Source organism: Poecilia formosa, unplaced genomic scaffold (genome assembly GCF_000485575.1).
Source record: "Poecilia formosa unplaced genomic scaffold, Poecilia_formosa-5.1.2 Scaffold342, whole genome shotgun sequence".
NCBI classification, from domain to species: Eukaryota; Metazoa; Chordata; class Actinopteri; order Cyprinodontiformes; family Poeciliidae; genus Poecilia; species Poecilia formosa.
In genome coordinates this window covers 185,959-208,013 of record NW_006800281.1, presented here as the reverse complement: position 1 = coordinate 208,013, position 22,055 = coordinate 185,959, and the positions used below count along the sequence as shown (strand labels likewise).

Below are 22,055 nucleotides of genomic sequence, written 5' to 3'. Positions count from 1 at the left end.
TCCAGCTGGTCAAATACATTATTTTCCCACAGCAGCAACCTGGATTAAGCGGAATATGACAGACGGATGACATTCCTTTGCTACTGTGAGGATTTAAAGTCAGATATTGCTGTGATAATTTGTATAATAGTTCATTTATTTAACCACGAACGCCATCGCCTCAAGGCATTTTACAAACATTTCCAGCTTGTATACAGAAATCCATAGTCCAGTCCAATCACACAGACAGATTCAAAGCCAGCTGCTTTCATCCCAACTGGACTCAGAAGTTAATCTCAGTTTATTATGCAAACTGGGAAAATGTTTTCCATCTCAAAGTCCAGCTGACTTTGCAGCCATTTCTCCTCCTGAACAATCATCTGTTGATGCTTAACAAGCTCTCTTAGCTCTGGTCCATTTCTGCATAAACATCAGACTATAACAGCTTAGCATGGGATATGAAACACTAGAGTCTAAAAGGCTGTCGTATCCACATAATCTGCTGATTTCCCCTGTGATTCTGACCCACTAAATGCATTCCTGGAATAGCCTGGACATGAAGCAGGTTGTACTCTAAATGCTTTTTACTGTACTTGTTAAAAGACTTTATATTTTAAAGAAATTATTGTTTGCAGCCTAAAGGCTCTTCTGGCATGTCATGCCATGCTACTTAAAGAAGTACAAGTTGAACATTTATATCCTTAAAAAATGCATTAAAATAACATTTCAATAGTAGTGCAACTCTCCTTCTTATTCCTCCTTCTTTTGACAACAACAGAGATCAATAGTTATATAAATATAGACTGTGCTATTTTTGCAATTTGGATAATGGATTTTGCTGAGCATCTCCATGATCTGCTGGTCAAGTTCTTGTATCTCTTTGTGTTTAGTTTGATAATACTGATGGTTTAGTAATCCTTTAAAACTACTCTACAAACGAACATTGAAGCAACAGTCACATTCAAATAAAAGCAATACATTTAAATATGCAGAATGAACATTAATGCATCTGACTTGTTATTAGCCAAACACACATTAGCCAGCTCCAGGGTTGTAAAAGGTCATCCGATCTTTTTCTCCCTGTTTTTTGAGATCACCGGTCCTTTTTTGCGATTCTCCAGCCTGTTATGACTCCTTTCAGTGCCACTCTGTGCTGAAACGTACAGGAAAGTAGTTGGTCTTTTTAAAACATAGAAATGGTTTGGGTGGGTATTGTCGTTCTCCAAAGGCAACACTTTGCGTCACATGTCGTGACTGGAGGTTTTCGTGTGACCTCTTTGCCGTGGATGTCCCTGTGGGGGGAGATATGAGCCCTGCCTACAACGATCACATCACAGCGGCTAAAACAAGACTGATAGTTTTCCTTTTGACTTTTAGTCCTTGATTGTGTTCATGTTTAAAATTATTCCAACGTTCCACAAAGAGGAAAGCCACTGTTTTCTGCATTTCTGCAATTCATCAGGAGATGATTATGTTCATGTTGCAGCGAGTAACACAAAATAAAATAAGTACATTTTTACGTTTGTAGGTGCAGAGAAGCCAGACTTTACTTTAAACGCAGCCTGCTGATGAGGATGTTTGTTTTCAGAGCGCAGTTGTAAAATGCAGCAGCCCCGACCCGAGCCACATGTCTGAGCGCAGGGAGGCCACTGCTGAGTCACATGGTAACCCAACAGCCATAACAGAGCTCTTTGTGTTCACTGATAAGCAACATCTGTCTGCTCAAGTAACTGAATTTTCCTCCAGCCTGGTTTAAAAAAAAAAAAGCTTGATTAACAAGTTGATTTATTTCAGTTTCTGAGTGTTTGTTTTATTGCTCTGTATCATCACAAACTGGCGTTTCTTCTGCTGGAAGACATTTTTTTTTTACAACTTTATTCAGTTTCAGTTGGATTCTGTCCTTCAGTGTTGAGCTCGAGAAGAAGAAAAGTTTTAATTAGAGGCTGCAGACGTGTTGGTCAGCTGATTATGGATTTCTTTGTCTTATTTTGTGATCCCTTAAATTGGACAATCGCATTACTCTGACTTCGTATTTCACTCCGGAGCCAAACAGTCGTGTTAACACAGTAGAAAAAAAACGACTATATGAATAGAAAAATTACAAATAATGCTTTGGTTGATATTAAGGAAAGTCATACTGTTTGTTTAATCTGCTGCTAAGCGCTGCTTATTATAAATTCAACCTGTGAACAATCAGACATGCTCAGTTTGCAGGGAGCAGAAATGGCAGCTCCAATCTGACAAATGTTAATGTCAATATGATCCGTCAGCTGTTTTACATCATCAGTCAGTTTCTGAGTCAAGAAATATTGTTGCTTTGTTAAAGAGAATCAGTAATTTAACAAACTTTTCTAAATTTCTGATCATTTTTTCTCTTCCTTACTGTGAGTTATTTAAAAAAAAAAAGATAAACATTTAATCATATTAATTGATTGTTGAAATAATACTAAACTAACTTGGTAATTGAATAATTAATAACGGAAGTATGCAGACTGAAAAATGATATTTGCTAAAAGAAGGGAGCAATAGTTGCATCAAAACTATAGAAAAAAAATTGCATTATAAGATTAAAAAAACTTCTTTGTCTGTACAAATGTTTTAGCTTTACCTGGTTCAGTTTCTTCAAAAAAAAAAATTACAAAATTTTCTGCTTGGCACCTTTTGTATCTAGGTATTAATTGGTAAATTGTAAAAAAGTCTACATATTAGCCCTATGTTTTATTGATTTTAAGTCAAGCTGTTAGAATCATCCTCCTAGTTGCATATGCATCTTTTGCTACAAATCAATCAATGATTCAATAAAGTTTATTTGTTTAGGACGTTTCAGGAAGATGCTCTGCATCATAAACGCATCATATTATGGTCACCAGTTGTGAAAACCAGTAACATACATTTTGTTAAATACCACTGATAAAATAACCAACACACATCAAATATATGTTGGTCAATCTTCCATTTATTATGGTTTGAAAGCAGCTGGGTGTGAAATGGTCAGTGTTTTCCACTTCAAACAGCTATTATTACCCTCTTTAATGATATTCTTCCAGCTACTTGTTCAAACACATACTTTTATGTTCCAGAACAGATCCTGTAAGAATCCATTATAATGGTGAATATGAGCAAATTATGGTCCTTGTCATGTGCTGCGAGGTAATTGTGAGGTCAAAGTAGCACCTGTGTTGTTCATACCTGTTGTTAAGAGACCCTGCAGTTACTGCAGCCGTGTAGCTTTGGAGAAAATGACAGCTTAAGAGCAGGGATGGCAGGAGAAGTAATTGTGGAGGAAGTGCAGACGTAACGACCCGGTTTCAGCACAGCAGCTTTAACTTGAGGTTTTGCAACACTTGTAGTTCTTTTACGTTCTTAGAGTTTGCTCAGTCATACAGACTCTCTCCCGTTGGTCGTAATGCTGTACAAAATGCTGCCCAAACGGTTAGCAGCCCCCAGGGATGCCACACTAAACTCCAAACTCTACGGTTTTAGCATGAGCTACCATTTCTGAGGTTGAGAATCAACTTTAAATCCTAACAACAGGCAGTCGCTTCAAGCTAATAAAGCTAAAGGAGACTTAAGAGTCATGGATGTAAGGGCGGGAAATATTATGAATTTTATCACAGTATTTTCTAGTGTTGTTGTGATGATAAAAATGATTATAAAAAACTTAATTTCTTTTTCTTCATTGACTGCATAACAGAATTCATATACAAACATTCCTGTTTAAAATAAGCTTCTTCAGGACACCATATACATAAAAAGTGACTTCCATTGCTGAACCGCGAATAGAACCTTCATTTAATTATATTTTATAATTTACATATATTTATTGATGCATTTGTGGACAAAACAGCTGAGAAAATTGCAAAAATGACATTTCAGTCAGTTTTTTTAACATTAACTGGAATTTATTGTGACAAATTTATCACAATAAATGATAAACTATAAAATAATTGCCCATCCCTACATGAATTTCAATAGTTTTTCCACAAACTAAGTGCTCTTTCAGTCCGGGTTTGTTTTAATTAAGCACTTTAGTGTTTTTGTTCTGCTTGCTTGAGGTTAAACATCATAGTAAATCTCTCATGGAGGTTTTTTTTGGTTTGCGGATCTGTTTTTTTTTTTTTTCCTTCAGGATTACAGTTTTTAATTTCAGTGGAATATTTGATGTGTGTGAATTTGCAACTAAATTTTCCTTTCTGCGCCCTTGCAGAACCTAATAATAAATTAAATTAATGCAATAACATAGCAAAAAGAATTGTTTGTCTTTGATTTTCTTTCTTCCTGTCATAAAGTTAACCTTCCTGTTCTTGTAACTATATTAGTTGCACATTGGGGAATCTGATTTTAAGTAATCAGAAACACCCAATAATAAATCTTTATAGCCAAAGCTGTTTTCCGAGCCTTACACGGGAATCAAAACAGAAGATTATGTTTTCTATCGAAAGGAAATCTTCATGGAAGAAAGTAAATAACAGGATTTGTCTGTGTTTATATATTGGTGGGCACTGCAAAGCCTGCTAAGCTGTAGCTGCTAATCTTTACCTGCTTTGTTTAACTTTCCCTAAAGTCGGTAAACTGTAGCTGCACTGTCTCAACAGTGGAAGTCATTGTGTTTTGTGTTGTGTGTTTTCATTGTGTTTTCTCTTCTTTTTTATGCACTTCTTGTTACTGTGCACTACTTTATTTCTGTATTTGTATCATGTTCGAATAAAATTTCATTTCAAATTTCAAATTTCAAAAATTTCATTTCAAATGTATTTAAGTCACATTAAGGCTGCCTGATTTTAGAAACTTTAAGTTTCATTTCATTTCTAGTGTTTTTTTCCAACAGTATTTTTTTTATAATTCTTTTGGATTCACTGTGGGAATGCCCCAAGTTTTTGACACCCTTCCCAGTCATTTGAAAACATTTGTGGCCAGTTTACTTATAGTTTGCTTTTTTTGTATAAAAGTAAAAATATAAAAGTGCTCTGAAGTCAAACAAGGGTAATGTTTTCTTTTTTTGATACCTTTGACTGAATGTTTTGCTAGTTTCTGCTGAATTTTACTCTAGGTCAAACCAAAATGGTAAAAGTAAAAAAAATGGCAAATGAGTGAAATGACCAGCAGTGAAAACATTGATCTGTCTTCTTCAGCTATGTCTGAAAAACTTTACTAATACTAAAATAATTAGCAGAGTCTTCTTCCCTTTGTAACAACTTCCCCACTGAAGAGTGTTGTGGTTAGTGCAACCTGGTAGCTTGATTTGAATCCAGATCAGTAGAGCTTCAGTTTAAATTTTACGTAAGTAACATTTGTTTGGTGGTTATTTTATTTTTACTCAGAAAAACATCCACTTTTCTCAGCTGCCAGACTTGCATAAACTCCTTTTTCAAAAACACTTTATCCTGCAGAAATATGTATAAATATATATGTATATATAGACACACAGAGGTAACATGTTTGTCGTTTTAATTAAACGGAATCCCAAGACTTAGAGCAATTCAACACTGGATATTTTTGTATGTCTAGCAAAGGGTAAAAAAAGTGTTAAATGAATCGGATGATGATTTCCTGTTGAGATAATTTAAAACCCTGCTGGTCGTCTTACACCAGAATAAAATGCTCTAAATCTTTGCTTGTTTTCCTGCTGATGGAGAGCCCATTCATAAGCTCAAATTCAGATTTTCAACCAGACTTTTCTTGTGTTTTTAGAGAATGATGAGGCTGAAAATGTGGGCTGCTGATATTGTTAAATCTACTGGTTGAGGAGATGTGCCTAGACCTGTCGCAACAATCAATAAATCAGTGAATCCCATGATAAATTGAAAAGTGATTTTTCTTTTTTTCTCTCGCTCTTTTCTACCAAAAACTGGATGACAAAAGTCTTCAGTCTGGTGATTTGGTCTCAACTATCCCTTTTTTTTTGTTTGTTTTACAGAGACGTCATAATTAATTTGATATGTTGTTTTGTTTATTCATTTTGGATATTTAAAATGTCTTCCAGTTCCAGTGTTAAACGTTCATTAGAATTTAACGTTTATCAGTCTCAGAATATGTTCTTGCATTATTATGCCGATGTATCGTCCAGAAAAATTTGTTATGGTGACAGACATAGATGTCACCAGACAGACATCTATGTCTGTCTGGTGACAGACATAGATGAGCCCCTCTTGCAGTCTTCAACCAGGCAGAGTGGTGTTACGGCTGCTGACTGGTGTCTTGTTGTTCGCGGTGTAAACCGCCAGCTAATCCTCCCAAATACCCCCTGGGGTGCGAAGTTAAGGGCAGCCAGCTGAGTCATCCCCCTCCCCTCCTCCTGCGGTTCCCGCTGGTTCAGTAGATCACAGATCTGTCTGCCTGGCGTCTTTCCCACCATGAGGTCGTCTCTGGAGGGGTTGGAATGAAACGGACCAAAATCAAGCTGATGTCACCAGTCAGTCTTACTCAGCAGAGTGGAAGTATCTGCAGTGTTGGTGGCTATGATGCTACAGGGGGTTGGAGTTTATTGGCAGATACTGTGGGAGGTTTCAGAGTAACAAATCTGTACGACCAGACAGCTGCATAGAGTCTAAGCATCCGTGCCCATGGAGGAGGGGGTTGATGGCCATCTGGCAACATTACTCCATCCTTTATAAATATGAGCTTTAGCGGCACAGGAACATTGTTATTGATGTGGTTATCTTTTAATTTAAACAGTTTGAACTCAAAAAACACTTTATTTTAGTTTTAATTGTCAGTGTTGCATCAGATTGTTGTGTTTTAACCCTTTAAGGGACATGTGTCAAACTCAAGGCCTGTGGGCCAAATCCGGCCCGCCATAGCTTTTTTGTGGCCCTCTAGGTTCTAGACTAAACACCAAGTGTGCTTAAATATTACGTTTTCAATCAAATCAATTCAGTTTTTATCTGTTTATTGCTAAATTATATCAATCGGCCCCTCAAGTTTCTTGAGAATTATCGTGAAAATTCACGCAAAATCAACAAATCCCCACACTTTTTTTTGTGCTAATACATAATTTGGAGTTTATTACAGATTTTTCTAAAACATTGTCAAAAACTTTCTTACTTGTTCTAAGCAGCTCCCTCAGCCTTAATTGATGTCAGATAGTCAGTGATCTATATAACGAATAAAAAAAGTCGCACTTACCGTCATAAATAAGCTCAAATATTCCAAATTAGACTGAAATGATGTTCAATAATATTTAATTTGAAAAATTCATTGATATTTTAACAGTTTGTGAAGAGATTTTATCAATACATTCTGGCACAACCGTCCCTTTAAGAGTGTTCATGATCTTGATTTGGCCCAAAACAAAAGTGAGTTTGCCACCCTGCTTTAAGACGTAAGTTTCAAATCTCCTCCTGGATATTTTTGCTTTAATTGCCCTGTGAATAAATTTATTTGCCCATTTCCATTTAACAACAGGAACTTTCAATATGTAACGGGTTTTTTTTTTTTTTTTTTACAATTTACTGTCTATTAAAAGAGTGTTTCACCAGATTAAACTGAAGTAAAACATGCTCCCTGCAGAGGTGGGAGTGAAGTTACTGTAACAACCCGATTATTGGCTGGAAAGTGCAACGTCTCCCCTTTCAGAAACGGTTGGAATTTTTCAGATGGCGCAAAAATATCGCAAAAAAACAAAAAAAAAAAAACAAAAAAAAAAAACGGTACCACAAAGTTGGATTATAAAACTGTGTCACTGTGACACCTTTGGGCTAAAAGGGTTAACCTAATCAATATTCTGGATTCATTGCTCAGGATAATATAGGGTATATTCCGTGTTGACCTCAAGTCAGATGGAAATTGTTAAATCTTTTTCCTGCGTCATGATTCATTTGAGTCCAAATTTTTTTTCCAAATGGGTTTGTGCGCGTTGGGGCCTTTCAGACTGTCTGACTGCCTTGGACAAGATTAGTCAGGGAATGTGTCTGTGGTAAAGCCAAGCACACAAATCAGAAACGTATAAAAACGATCATGAGGAGAAAAATGAGTCTGAGGGGCACAAACAGAAAACCACGTCTTGTTAGAATAGCTTTTATTTGCAATTGTTAAGTTTTAAAACAAAAGACCAAAGAGGTTTTATAGGCTGAAAAAGATGTGTGGACATTTTATGTTTTTTTTTACTTTCCACGACTATCCATCTAAATTAGTCTGTGAGCATCTGCAGCATGGTGGGCTGCACTGTGAACCCCACAAACTGTCTCAAATTAATGTTTAAATAGCAACAGCAATCCCAGGGATTAACCCTTGTCCATCTGCTCACAAACTTTAATTAATTAAAATCACAATCGCATGTATCCTGTTTCTATTGTCAAAGGTAAAACCTGCTTTAATTTAAAGCAGGAAATCAGGATTTTCTTAACTGAGGAGCGTCGTTATTTCATAGTTGCGTACAAACAGCAATATATTGCTGTGTGAATATATGACACATTTAACACAACAGTAGTACACATATGCTATAATATCTAAATAATGCAGATATTTCCATCTTAGAACACCAATAACCAACAAGAAAATAGGATTTAGTCGTTTCACCATTTTTATGGGACTCAGAAGACCCTGTTCCTTTTCAGAACTAGATTTATGATCTGTGGCACTAGTAGCAATGATGGCATTTGCCTTCATTACGTGGTACTCAGAAGAAATTTTGCTATCAACATTTATGGCAAGCATCATAAATGTTCATTGTCCCAGGCCCAAGGCTTTAAGGGGAAAGTCCTAGTCACATTCCAAGTCATTTAGGATTGAATCAACGTCACATTTTAAGTCTTTAATAGGCTTTTTTCAAGGAACGAACTCTGTTCCTTGAACTGGTTCGTTTTGGGTGCCTATGAACTTTGGTGTTTTCTTGAGAGCCAATACCCATTTCTACCTACCATGCATTGTCAACAGTAGATGTTACAAAGGCAAAGAGAGCGTAGGAGCAAGATCTGTGTGTTACATCTTGTTTATCTTACTTTAATTTAACAATCCACAGACCTTTCAGCTAATCACCAATATTGTTTTCACTCTTACTCCACATGAAACAACAAAGGAGTAGGTAACGTCCTATGAGGTAATTCTTGAGATGGCTTGTCTCTGCTTTCCATCACTCGTTACTCCAAAATGAAACCAGTTTCTGACTTTCCTCAACAGACTTCACTTCACATTCTTCGCTGCCATGCTTGTTTGTCTTTGTTCGGTTGTCAAGATTTTTTCTTCAGCCGCTGACCAGACCACAAGTCTCAGTTGGTGCAGAAAAAATAACTAGCTCAGTTCATGCTGTGGAACCTTTCGAAACGGTTCGAAAACACGTTCAGGATCCAGTACAGACTCAGAACCGTGTTGGTGGAAAAGAACTTCAAGTCCAAGTCAACTCAAAATTCAGAGTTCTTCCAACTCAAGTCACACATTGCTGTCCCCATCTCTTGCAAAGCAAAACTCTCTGTAAAGTAAAACCAATAAGCCAATGGAAAACCAGTGGGATTTCCTTCAAGATATTTTAGTGACGAGGCTGCTACTTCTACTGCTATAAATCAAAAAGCTTAATTAGTAATTATTTGACTGAAACCAGTTCCACAGAGTGCTGGAAGGTCCCCATTGTGTCTATGAATACTTGTGTATCTCAGATCTGCATGAAGTCAGGAGACACATCTTTGTTTTAATTAAATGCTTTCCTGGTTGTAACATTTATGATGTACAACTTTATATGGGTATAATCTTTACAGCGCTAAACCTCAGTTTCTTTTCTGTACTCCTAAGACGGGGACTGTGATATTTTAGACCATTTGGGAAACACAAATTGTTTTATCAAAAAAAAAAAAAAAAACTACTTCATTAGCTTGAATAAATGTCAGATGGACTGTAAATGGAGCTACCTTTGGAACTGGAATATTTTACTTTACTGAGTTTAATTACTTTTATACATCTCAATTTAGAGGTTACTATGTATAAAAATCACTTAAATCTGTAATTGTCCAGCGTTTTTCACAATCGCTGCCGTCTCCTCTTCAGTTCACATGAATAAACATTAAAACTAGGAGATATTTTCTGTGACGTCAAACCCACTCTGCAGCCAGTTAATAATCTATTATCTTATCTTTTTTTTAGACATACTCTGGGCTCTTCTGTGTGGTCATTAATCCCTACAAAAACCTGCCCATCTACTCGGAGAACATCATAGAGATGTACCGCGGCAAAAAGCGGCACGAAATGCCTCCTCACATATACGCCATCTCAGAGTCTGCATACAGATGCATGCTACAAGGTAAGTCTGAGTTTATCTCTCTCCGCCCACCAGTCTCACAGGAATTATCATTTCAATGCACATTAAATGTCACTGATTTTCAGAGTGACTTTCAAAGAGTTTGTTTCTATAATCTGTTTTCTTAGCAGAATTAAAGGTAATAATCCATAAACATCTTTTCTGTATAACATTCAGCTTATCTGAATTATCTTGATTTTTTTTTTGTAAACTGACTTTAAAGCTGTAGTGGAGTTTTCATTATCTAGGTCAGGGTTGTCCAAAGTGTGGCTTGGGGGCCATTTGTGGTCCTTCAAGTGATTTTGTGTGGCCCCCAACTACAATTCAAAAATGATACAAATTTAGCCAACAGATCCAGATGGAGAGTTTTAAATTGATCACCAACATAATTTTCTTACTAAATAATTAATCAAACTCTAAGAAAAGGTTAAACCACATTTATCCAGAGACTTTTCCTCAAAAGGCAAATTTGCTCCACACCAATCAGCTCTTATTTATTTATTTTTATTAAACTTGGTTAAATATAGCAAGTGTTTTGAAAGAAAATGACCCAAATTCTATTTCTATTACTGAAAATAAAGTTATTCAATTGAGCTCAAAGGAAACTGAAAACTTTTGAAATTAATCAAAAAATTTCTGAAGTTTTAAAGAAATTCTAAATGCCTTTATTTTAATACAGCAAACGTGAAAAATCTACAGTGGCGTATTAGGGTTGTTGTAGAGAAAAAAAAAGGTAAATTTCTTCCAAAAACTCAGAAATTTTGAGATTAATCTAAAAGATTTTCTACAAAAAACCTGAAAAATTCTGAGTTTTTGAAATTCAAAATAATTTCTAAATTTTTTAAATGAGTCACTAAATTTCTGAAGTATTTCAAAGAAACTAAATGCCTTTGTTTTAATACAACAAATGTGCAAAATCCACAATGGTGTATTAGAATAATTTAAGAGAAATAAAATAGTAAATTTCTGCCTAAAATTCTGAAATTTTGAGCGCAAGCTTAAAGAAATTTCGACAAATTCGCGATTTTTTTTTTTTACCTTAATCTGAAATCAAATTTTTGAGATTAATCACTAAATTTCTGAAGTTTAAAAAAGCAAGAAACAAAACAAAAAAAATCAACCTAAATGCCTTTATTTTAATACAGCAAACGTGCAAAATGTACGATGACGTATTACGGTTGTTGTAAAGAAAAACAAGAGTAAATTTCCGCAAAAAACAAGCAAATTTTGAGAATAATCTCAGAATTTTTCAAGATTCAAAATTTCTGAGTTTTTGAAATTCAGAAAATGTCTAAATTTTTTCAACTACATTTTTTAAATGAATCACAAAATTTCTGAAGATTTTAGTGAAAATTTACTCCACCTTTTATTTTTTATTTTTTGTGATAATGGTCCTGTTACACTGCCATAAAAATCCCTTTCAAGTTTTGGATACAATAAATATCCAAACAACATAGGCTTTATGTTGGGGGTCCTTTGGTTCGCGACTCGTTTTGACCCATGTGACGAAAAGCTTGGGACATCCCCGATCTAGTTTGATATTGTTTGTAATGTTACCAACAGTTGTAGCTAAATGTTTTGTAATTTTTTTTCTATATCTCTTTGGAGATAAATGTGCATATGTGGCTAAGATGATGAAGTCCTCATTTTAATTGTCGGTGAGGGAAAGTCCAGACTGAGGGCAATCCAGGCTCGAGGATGTTTTCTAAGATCTGTGGCTGGCAGCTGGCAGGTTTCCAGGCTCTATAAGCAGCGACTGACTGGGATCAGACCAGCAGGAACAGAGAGGGTGACCCCATTGTGCTTGACAATAGATTCATTGTGTGATTGTGAGGGCTGAACTGTGGGGGTGGAGACAAACTGGACAGTCCAGTCAGTGCTTTAAGGATTTGCTTTCCTCTTGTTGGTGTGCAGAGAAAGATTTTGATCGCATGTTTGCAAGCTGTAGATAGCCGAGTATAACAACCAGCTATGACTTGCCACCCACAGATCAGAGATTTTAAGAAGAGATTTGAGGAGTAAAATTAACAACATTGAGAAGTGTTGTTTTTTTAATTCATTAATCCAGCTGGTTTTATTTGAGAGAATCCTCTTTAAACTACAAGATATGTTTAGTTGTGAATGACGCAGCATATTTTTGTTTCCGTACATATGACTTCCGCAAACAGTCATATATTTTATTATCTATAACTGGAGCAGTGATGATGCTTTACTTAATTTGTTTTATTTTATTTTTATTTTTTTATTTTGTGTATTTTTGATATGTCCTTCATTTTTATTATATTTAAAGTTATAGATGTTATTGTTATTATTTATATATTTAATGTTATATGTTTGTTTTATAAATTAAAATTGTGACATCAGAATATTTTTTAACTTTCTTTCGTGCAATTTATTTTATTTAATTTTATTTATTTTTTAAAGATTTCAAATATTTTTTTAATTTAATTATTTCTTTATTTTAAATTCTGATTAAATTTTTTATATACTATAATTATAAAAAAATACTTTAAGGTTATTTTAAACAACAACAAAATGATTTCCTTTCCAAATCTTCCCTCACAGCACGATCGAATATTGGGTTTGAATCTCATGTCCTGTTGAAAGCCACTTTCTTTTTGTACCTGAAAAAGTTGAAACGACCAAAGCTGCAAAAGTTAGAAGTTAAAATTTAAAGTTAAAAGTTATGAAGCAGCTTTCTCACTAATTCTGAGACTGACTTTGAATCCTCATGGCATCCTAACTGCAGCGTGTTGCTCCCACAACCCGGTTGCACCTCAGTGTGGGTTGTTCACAGACTGAAACGTTGAGTTTCCTCCTAATGGATCAGAGATGGTCAAGATGAAAAATCATCTGAGTCCGGTTTCTTTCTGCATTTCTACTTTTTACATTTGCTGTTGGCATCTGAAGCTTTTGTGAAACCGTTCATATAATCCAGCTGGTTTTAGTTGAGAGAATCCTCTAAAAAACTACGAGATACGTTTATTTGTGAGTGATGCAACTTATTTTGGTTTCTGTACATTGAACGCAGTCTTCCAGCTGCATTAAGCGAACGTCTCTGACCTCCCAGACTTGACCTGATTCTCCACCGTCTTTCTGATTGTAGTTGAATTAACAGATGTGGTGTAAAAGGAGGTTTTTAGGTTGGAGATTAATGGAGGCCAGCTGCTTTCAGCTGTGCCCTGAGCATTTCAATAGCCTGGTTAATAAAAGAAAACATCCAGCTGCATGGTTGAGCTTTGGAGCATTATTGCCCTTTTATCCAAACTGGCAATTAAGTTATTGGAAAGTTTCTGAGTTTGAGATAGTCAGACAAAATTAGCGCTGATCAACTTATTTCACCTGGTTGCATAACTCTTGTGTCTGAAGTCTGAATAATTCATCACATACCTGTGATTAATGGTCCGTCACGCTTCTTTTGAAAGCTGTCCAGAGTCGGTTTGTTGCTGAACTTTAAGTTTATGAGCTGTGGGACTGAAGCAGATTGCCAGAATCAGTAACAGAAGGGTGACTAACGCTTGCAGAGATCCGATAATTACTGCAGCATTAGAGAGAAGCCTTTTCACTGCTCAGATAGAAAGTTAAATAAGGTGTTGCCGAACAAAGACGGGGTGAGCAAGGAGACCTCTAGATCTCGCTAGACATCTGCTACGGATTACACTTCCTGATACGCTCCATAATTGTTCTCGGTGTGCCAACAGTTTTCTTCACTGACGTATGGAAAGCTGACAGTATCATTTGTGGAATTGGAAGCAAATACTTTTTGTTGCTTTGCATCAACGTTGGGACCACAGGAGTTTTTAATTGTACTGGTGGGCCGGGTTCAGCAGTGCTTCATTGTCCCAGGTGGAGTTACGAAACAAGCTTTCTTTCTCTCAGTGAACAGAGATGGGGTTCTTTCTTCACTCGTTCCCTTGACGTTCAGTCGGGGCAGGAGGTCAAGTCTAGTTGGATTCATCTTGTTTCAGCAAGATTTTCTCCAAAGCAGATATCTTTATCCCATAAAGATCTGGACAAAGCAAATCAGCCTAAAATTACACAACGTGTTTCATGTGTTTGCAGTTTCTCCGTTTTCCCAGCACTCCTACAAATCTGTGAATAAACAAGCTCAGTAAAGTTGAAATAGTGCAGGTTGCAACCTCACCAAACACATGGCAATAATTACGTCTGTAAAGTTTGTAGCTTTCAAGCTCAGGCAACTTAGATCAGGGGTGCTCAAGTTTAGTCCTGCAACTTTTAGACGCATCCCTTCTCCAAAACTCTTGAATGTTATCAGGCTTTGTGTTGGCCGGATTGAAAATTTTTCCACTTCGCTGAATGTGGAAAGTGTCTTTTTTTTTTTTTAGCTCTGGAAAAATTGAAGAGACCACTTAAAATGATCAGTTTCTGTGATTTTACTTTTTATAAGTTTATGTTTGAGTAAAATTAACATTGTTCTTTTATTCTATGAACTTCTGACAACATGTCTCTAAAATTCCAAGCAAACATTTACCATTTATTTTGCAGAAAATGAGAAATGGTCAAAATAACAAAAAAGATGCAGAGCTTTCAGACCTCAAATAATGCAAAGAAAACAAGTTCATGTTCATTTAGAAACAACAACACTAATGTTTTAACTCGGTAATAGTTCAGAAATCAATGTTTGGTGGAATAGCCAGGAGGTTTTCAATGGGTTCAGTGAAATGGTCTCTAAATTTTTTCAGAGCTGTATTTTTCCAAAGAAAACAGAGTTTATCCCAGAAAATCTGCTAAGCCTGGTGGTAGGGGCGCTAGTACAGTCCACCATGTTTTTATCTGAAAAACAAATATTAAAATGTAAAAATTTGAGCTTCACAGGTAACATCCTGATTTGGAAATGAGCTTATGCGACCCCCTCATACCAAGTTCAATGCATTAAGTCTAAACCCAGATTAATCTGTCTTTATTGTCACTTGTGTTAAAAAAAACCCCTCTATTTAAGGTAAACAAATGATGCTCAGCCTGGTGGGGGGCAAGGAAATTATGTTTTACACTGGGGAAAAACATAATTATAGAAAAACTCTACAATATCCAGTCAACTCTGCAAATTCTTTCTTCTGTAGGTTACAGTGCAAACACTCTCAACTTTTGTTAGATTTCTAGATTCTTGCTTTGTTTTGGATTGATGTTTTTTTCATCACCATCCTGACGACGACTGCATTATTTTAAATTTTAAATACAACTGTATGTTCTTGTTTAGATGCATTATGTGATGTAATTTACAAGAGTACATTGGTCAAACCCATACATTTAATCTGAAAAAACTTTGACTGTGGACGCTCACCTTGCTCAGTATTTGTGGATTCAGTTTTTCATGAATTTTTCTGCAGAACATGACTCCATGTTATGTGCAGAAAATACCGTCTATTCTTTGAATCTTATGCTCCATGGCTGATGGAAGAAAGCCTCAGTTTTACATTAAGAATAAATCAGAATATGCTCTCAAACTTACTTTATATTGGAAACATAACTCTCAAGGCTCCATTGCAATTTGTACTTTCTTAAATAATGGGGTGCAGATAGTTGGTGGACATATATCAGTTTGTGCCACAAAAACAAAGTAATAGTCCTTTAACAGACTGTAATGTCCTTCTGGCACCTTATTATAAGTGTACCCGTCTGAGGTGTTAGACTAATAAGCAGTCACAAGCCCATTTCTGGCTCACATGATCCCTTTTAATGCCAAAAAAGACCCTCCACACCCAAACTTCCTTAAAGTCAGCAGTACTTCATGTAACCGTGCTGATGGTTTCATGGTTCAGTTTTTCTGCCAACTGTTGGATTTTTCCAAATGCATTTTTTTGAAATTGGAAAGTAAAATATTTGTGGTTGTTTGTGCATGGCAACACCATGACGATTTCAGATTATTACTCAGAGATATGAGGACTAGCTTGGTGTTATGAGAAGAAATCCTTGTAAAGTTTTTGAAGCTAATGGGACCTTTTATATAGATTGTGATTGGAAAAATAGACTAAAGTGTTAATGGTTCTTCCTCAGGTTCAACCTTTTGATCAGAGCTTTTAGTTGCACTATAGATGAGACATGTGATAGTATTTCTGTTATAAAACTCCTTACTGGTGTGAAGAAGTGTCTATACTCCATTCAATCAGGTTATTCCACACTAGGCATGGATTTGTTATTGATATCAAATTATGGCGTATAAAAGTTTCAAAACCACATAGTTTTACTTTATGAGGATCAGATTAGCTGCGTTTTCATCTTTATGTCCATTTTCATGCTATTGATGGAAGCAGCAAAATTCCTCAATTTGGTAGGAAAAAAATATTTTATGCTCCCTTATTTTGGGGGTTTTAGAAAAAGAGTTAATGCACCAAAGAGGAGATGGAAACACATTATCAGAATAGTGAACGTTTACCTCACATGACTGATCAGCTGTACTAGATTTGTTTCTTTCTCTTAAGTCTTCAGACATCATGTAAATAATACTATTTGGCATGACAGTGATGGACTCAGACCTGAACATTCAGAGCCACGTAAAGACAATTACAAAGTCGGCCTTCTATCGCCTGAAGAACTTTTCCAGGATTAGAGGACTAATGTCTCAGCAAGATCTAAAGAAACTCATACAGGCATTTATCTTTAATCAGTAATCATTGATTACTGCAAACAGTTTCTTCACAGGTCTGCCTAAAGAAATCAATCAGATCCAGAACGCTGCTGCTGGAGTTCTGACTAAAACCAGGAAGTTAGAGCACATCACCCAGTTCTACAGTCCCTAAACTGACTCCCTGTAGCTCAGAGAACAGACTTTAAAATATTTCTGTTGGTCTATAAATCACTGAACGGCTCAGCACCACAATACATTAAATATCTGCTGTTGTCATAGCAACCTTCCAGAACCTGTCAGGTCTTCTGGTTCTGGTCTGCTTTGAAGAACCTGAACCAGAACCAAACATGGAGAAGCAGCATTCAGCTTCTGTGCACCACAAATCTGGAATAAACTTCCAGAAAACTGAGGTTTTCCAGTTAGAATTATTGTTACTTTGCTCTGTTCATGTTGAACACTTAAGATTTAAATCTTAGTGTGACTAATGTGAAAGTTTACTTAATCTTCCCATCACGGTACATTTTAAATGTTGTGAATATAGAACATGGAGTTGGTGAATACAGAGGAGATTTTAAATGTAGACCAAAATAGTTCCTGTGTCACACTTCCGATTTTTTAACTGTCACAATTTCATATAATCTATACTTCATTTAAACCATTTTTTTTTCGTTTGCAATAATTATTCTGATTTGCATTGAACTTTTTTTAGGCCTTCAATTTAACTTCAGCTAATAATATCAGAAGCAAAGAGAAATTTTCCTTGCCTTCCCACGCAATAGTCATGTGAAGCTGGCAACAGGAAAACCAATCATGAGAAACCCACAGAACTGCTCTTATGACTGCTGACTAATGTCACAGAAATACCAGCCCCAGTTATGGTAGTCTGCACAGTCCGTCGGCCTTTTGGTTTTAATCAGCTAACTTTGGCTTGACATGAGCAGCTCTGTTTTTCCTAAAGGTACAGTGTTTTCTGTCATAGTTTTACTGGAAACCAGTGGTCAACAGCAGGAAGCCTGCGTGATTCCTAATGGGCCGTCCAGCTGTGTCCTCTGTCCCTGAACTGTCCAACAGTTGACTCAATAGGAACACAGTCAGCGATTTTAGGGACACCGTCTCTGGCAGAACAGTGCAGCCTTGGACCCAACAAAACGATTTAACATATTTACAGCACTGGTTAAACAGACTTTTCAGCTCATCTCCCAAAATGACCTCAGAGCATCTCAGTTAATAGGATTTTTATTTATTTAGTATTAAGCATTTTATTATGTTTAAAGTAGAGATGCACCAATCCTATTGACCAAGCTTATGAAGCTATTGTTGTATTTAAGTTTGCTGATCTGGTGCAGAGGGGAGCTGTGAAGTAAATTTGTTTTCTGTATCAGATCGGTGTCGGTCACAGATTTTGGTATCAGAAGTGAAAAAAGTGGTTCAGTGCATCCCCAGTGATAATTACAAACTTATTTATGTTGCATTGGGTTTTTCTGTGGCAGAGCAAAACAAAGTGGTCAATAGATGTGAAGTAGGAGAAAGAGCACATCATGGTTTTGAGAAAAATATCTGAAAAGTGTGGCGTGCATTTGTATAAGCCTTCATGAGTCAGTAGTCGGTAACATCGCCTTTTGTTGCTATTATAACTGCAAATTTTTGCTCCAGTAAACTTTAAGTCTGTGCTTTGAGTAGGACATTGTAAATCATGAACATTCTTAGGTCTAAACCACTTTATTCTAGTAAATATATGGTGATTAAATATTGTTGTTTATAAAACCAACAGTTTATTTTCCACTTTTATAACAAATGTTCTCGCTGAGAGTAAAAAAGAAGCAGAAATGAGTTGAAGTGAAGAAACTCGTTGACTTTCCGAAACCGTTGACTTCCTGCTCAGCCGACCATGTGACTGGACAGCAGGCGCCTGTCCCTGTGGGAGCGTTGATATGAAGACAAAGTACTGTTTCTCTATGATATAATCGCCATTAATTTTCCCTGCATGGCCCCCAAGCAGCTGTCTCTTTCAGAGTTCACTACATACTCTGAACTGGAGCAGCATGGAAGTGACATGAATATTACCTGTGGAGACGAGAACTGCCACGTGTTGGTGTGTAGTGGGGACGAATGTAAACCTGTGCTGTCATCGCCCTTCACTAATGCTTACCAGATTGAGTTTTCTGAACTTTTTTTTACTGTTGTTTTACTGTGGAGCTGTTGTATGTTCATACATTGTTTTATTTTTGTCTCATTAATACTGTTGTCTGTTCTTGCCAAGAGATAGATGGGAAACAAAACTGTATTTTAATGCCTACTTAAATAAAATAGCTCAAGTTATTGTTCAGTTCAATAATAATTTATGAGTGAATTATAAATTTGTCATGTAAAATGGAGTTAAATTAGTTTTCTTTTTTGTTGCACAGATCGAGAGGACCAGTCCATTCTTTGCACGTGAGTAAACATTGAGCTTAACTTTCCTATTATTATTTTTTTGCCTCAAATGAATTATAAAGGCAGATATAAACATTCATTTGTTGACTGTTGTTCAAGTCCCCAAGGTTTATTTATTAAATTTCTGTAAATTTGACCTCTGACTTTGAGTGGATATTATTTGAAGGTGCATTCACACCTTTAACTGAACTCCGGTTCGGATGTCTAGAAAGTTCGGTGTATTTGGAGAGATTTGAAAGTGCAATCAAACTCTGATGCGGACCAAAGAAGCGAACTCTGGGCTGCCTGAAACGCTAGGCTTTGGTTCGGTTGAAATGAACTCTGGTGCGGTTCAGATCCATATGTGAATGCCAGAGATCCCAGGAAGTGGACTAAAGTGCAGGGCATTCTGGGTAAAATCAACCAAAACAAATGTGAGTGCCTAGCTTTTATGGAAGAAATGGCTTTTGACAAAAGACAAATCCTACAACCGCTAAATTTTAGGGGTGCACTGATGGCAGTTTTCTGGCCGATCGCCAATTACCAATCTCTAAAAACCTTGACCTGACGATTCAGATTTTGGCAGATGCCATTTTTTTTAGTCTGAAATGTTGCAGTGGTTTATTTTTATACCTTTAGAAAGGTAGATAAGATCGGCTTCGCATGTAAATCGGTGTACCGGTACTAAATTTTGAAAAAGCCCCTTGTTGTTTTGCTGTTAAAAGTTTTTGTGCTAGGATAAGTAGGTATTGAAATTAGTGTATTTTGCAAAACTGCAATGGAAACACCTTTTCAGCATCACAGCACATTCAGCATTACTACTGACTGAAAACAAAGAAGACGACAGGAAATGGTAGGACGATCGTGGCGCGGCGTGTTTTTAGTGACTTATCACTTGAACAAACTTATTTACTGAGTTTCTTATTTAACAGAAACACCACAATTGCGAAAATGTAATTTTAGCGGGACATCGACGAAGTTTTGCACACATCTGTAATGGAAGCTAGTATCATGTACATTACTGTAGAGCTGGATTTAAAACAAAGATTGCACAGATGAAAACTTCCCCACTGACATGTGGAAACTACTATAAAACACCAACTATTATCCCCACAAACCAAGAGCAGTACTTGTTTGTAAGGCATAAACAAAGGCCTTCAGAAATGTTACAGCCTGCAGTCAAAAATCCAAAGAGGTGATCTCCCTATGATTACAATCTCTTCACACTGCAGCTCTCATTCTTCCACTTTGGCCACATCACTCTTGCCAAGTGGAAGCCAAACAATATCTAGCGCATAGTTGGCGTATGCAAATGTGCACTGTCTGTAAAACCTCGGTTATGCGTTAAATCTAAGCCGTTGTGTCAAAGATTCTGGATATGATGATCTTGGGAACATTTTTCAGCCTTTTTCCTAAGCTAGTGTAACTCTGTGGCAAAGCAGTGAGAAGCATGCCAGAAACCGCAGCTGCAAACCTGGAAAATGTTGGAAATATGTTGCAGAAAAAGACAGAGATGGTAGCTGAGATCACGTCTCTGCTTCTCCACCTTAAGGGAGGACAAAGTAATTAACCGTGAAGTCAGAACTATGAACGTGTGTGAATTAAACCTGCAGTGATTTACAGATCTGACGGGTTATCATCGCCTAGTGGCCACATCTGTCGATGTGGAGAGTTCAGAGTCGTGGCGTTGCCGGTTTTTCTATCAGCTGTCTTCCTGTGCCTTGCAGAGGCGAGTCGGGAGCTGGTAAGACAGAAAACACAAAGAAGGTCATCCAGTACCTCGCACATGTTGCTTCTTCCCACAAAGGAAGAAGAGACCACAACATTCCTGTGAGTATTCGCTCAAAGCTACAAAACGTCACTCATTAAAACGCAATAATTCTGCAGAAAAATGAGATGTAACTGTCAGTTTTACAACAGAAGAACTTTGTTACAAGTGAAGATTGCTCTCTGTGTAAATAATGTTGCCAAAATAGGATGTGGGTCACATGATACAGCTATGAAGGAGACACTCGACTACTTTCTGTGCTGAATATTTGTATGTCATTTAATAATTTGTATTTTTTTTATTTGCAACAAACAGCCAGAATCTCCCAAACCAGTGAAACTACAGGCAAGTTCCCCTTTATTTCTTTCACATTTGCATGCATCTCTAAAATTGTCCTTTCAATTAAAACTAATTCTTGATGATTTTAAATGCTTGTAGAAAAATCTGAAACATTTATTAGAATTTATTCTCTTTCTTTGTCAGGCCCAAAATGCAGTTGTAAGTAAAAGTTAAAAGTATTTTAATTATTCACATGTTGTGTTTTGCTCACCTCAAATAAACCGACGTGCATGACATAGTTTGGCCTCTTTTAAAGCCTTAGCTGTCATCTTGTGCTTTGTGGTTACAGTTAGAGTTAAACCTGTATTTAGGTATTTATTTTTAACCATTTAACACACCAAACTAGCTTAAAGCATGATCTAGCTGAAGTTGTTACATGCTGTATAGTTGTGAGTAAAAAAGAAACTTGAAAATAAATGGTGTCTTTTATTGCAGCAGCATAATCTCATCCTGAAAAACTTGAATTTAAGTGGATTTAAAAGTTGATTTTGAGGTTTGTGAAGCATTTCTGTGTTGTTTTGTTCACGTTTTTTTAAAGATAGAAAAAAAAATTAAAGCTCCGCGGAGCCTCAAGCGGCCCTCGCAGCCAAGCGCCGCTCAAGCCTATAGCCACCGCGGATGTTCCAGCACCGCCTCCCGCCGGCCACCGCCGACGCTCGCGCGCCGTCCTCCACGCGATCCGCTTTGATGCCTTCGGCAGCGTTCCCTGGCCATGCAGCCAAAATCTGGAGCAGATTGGGCCATGT

General features: G+C 36.6%; 1 protein-coding gene across 4 annotated transcripts in view; it reads left to right on the top strand.

Moving 5' to 3' along the window:
* The window catches only part of myh10 (myosin, heavy chain 10, non-muscle), a 68,797-nt gene that overhangs the window by 5,180 nt on the left and 41,562 nt on the right, over nt 1-22,055 (top strand). For 2 of the 4 annotated variants that reach the window (XM_016661763.1, XM_007574007.2), the window contains exons 3-7: nt 10,051-10,207; nt 19,196-19,223; nt 20,930-21,032; nt 21,286-21,315; nt 21,454-21,468. In XM_016661763.1, coding sequence (XP_016517249.1) covers nt 10,051-10,207; nt 19,196-19,223; nt 20,930-21,032; nt 21,286-21,315; nt 21,454-21,468 — 333 coding nt within the window. The remainder of the gene's footprint in view (nt 1-10,050; nt 10,208-19,195; nt 19,224-20,929; nt 21,033-21,285; nt 21,316-21,453; nt 21,469-22,055) is intronic. The other 2 variants (XM_016661764.1, XM_007574008.2) reach the window with 1 other exon arrangement.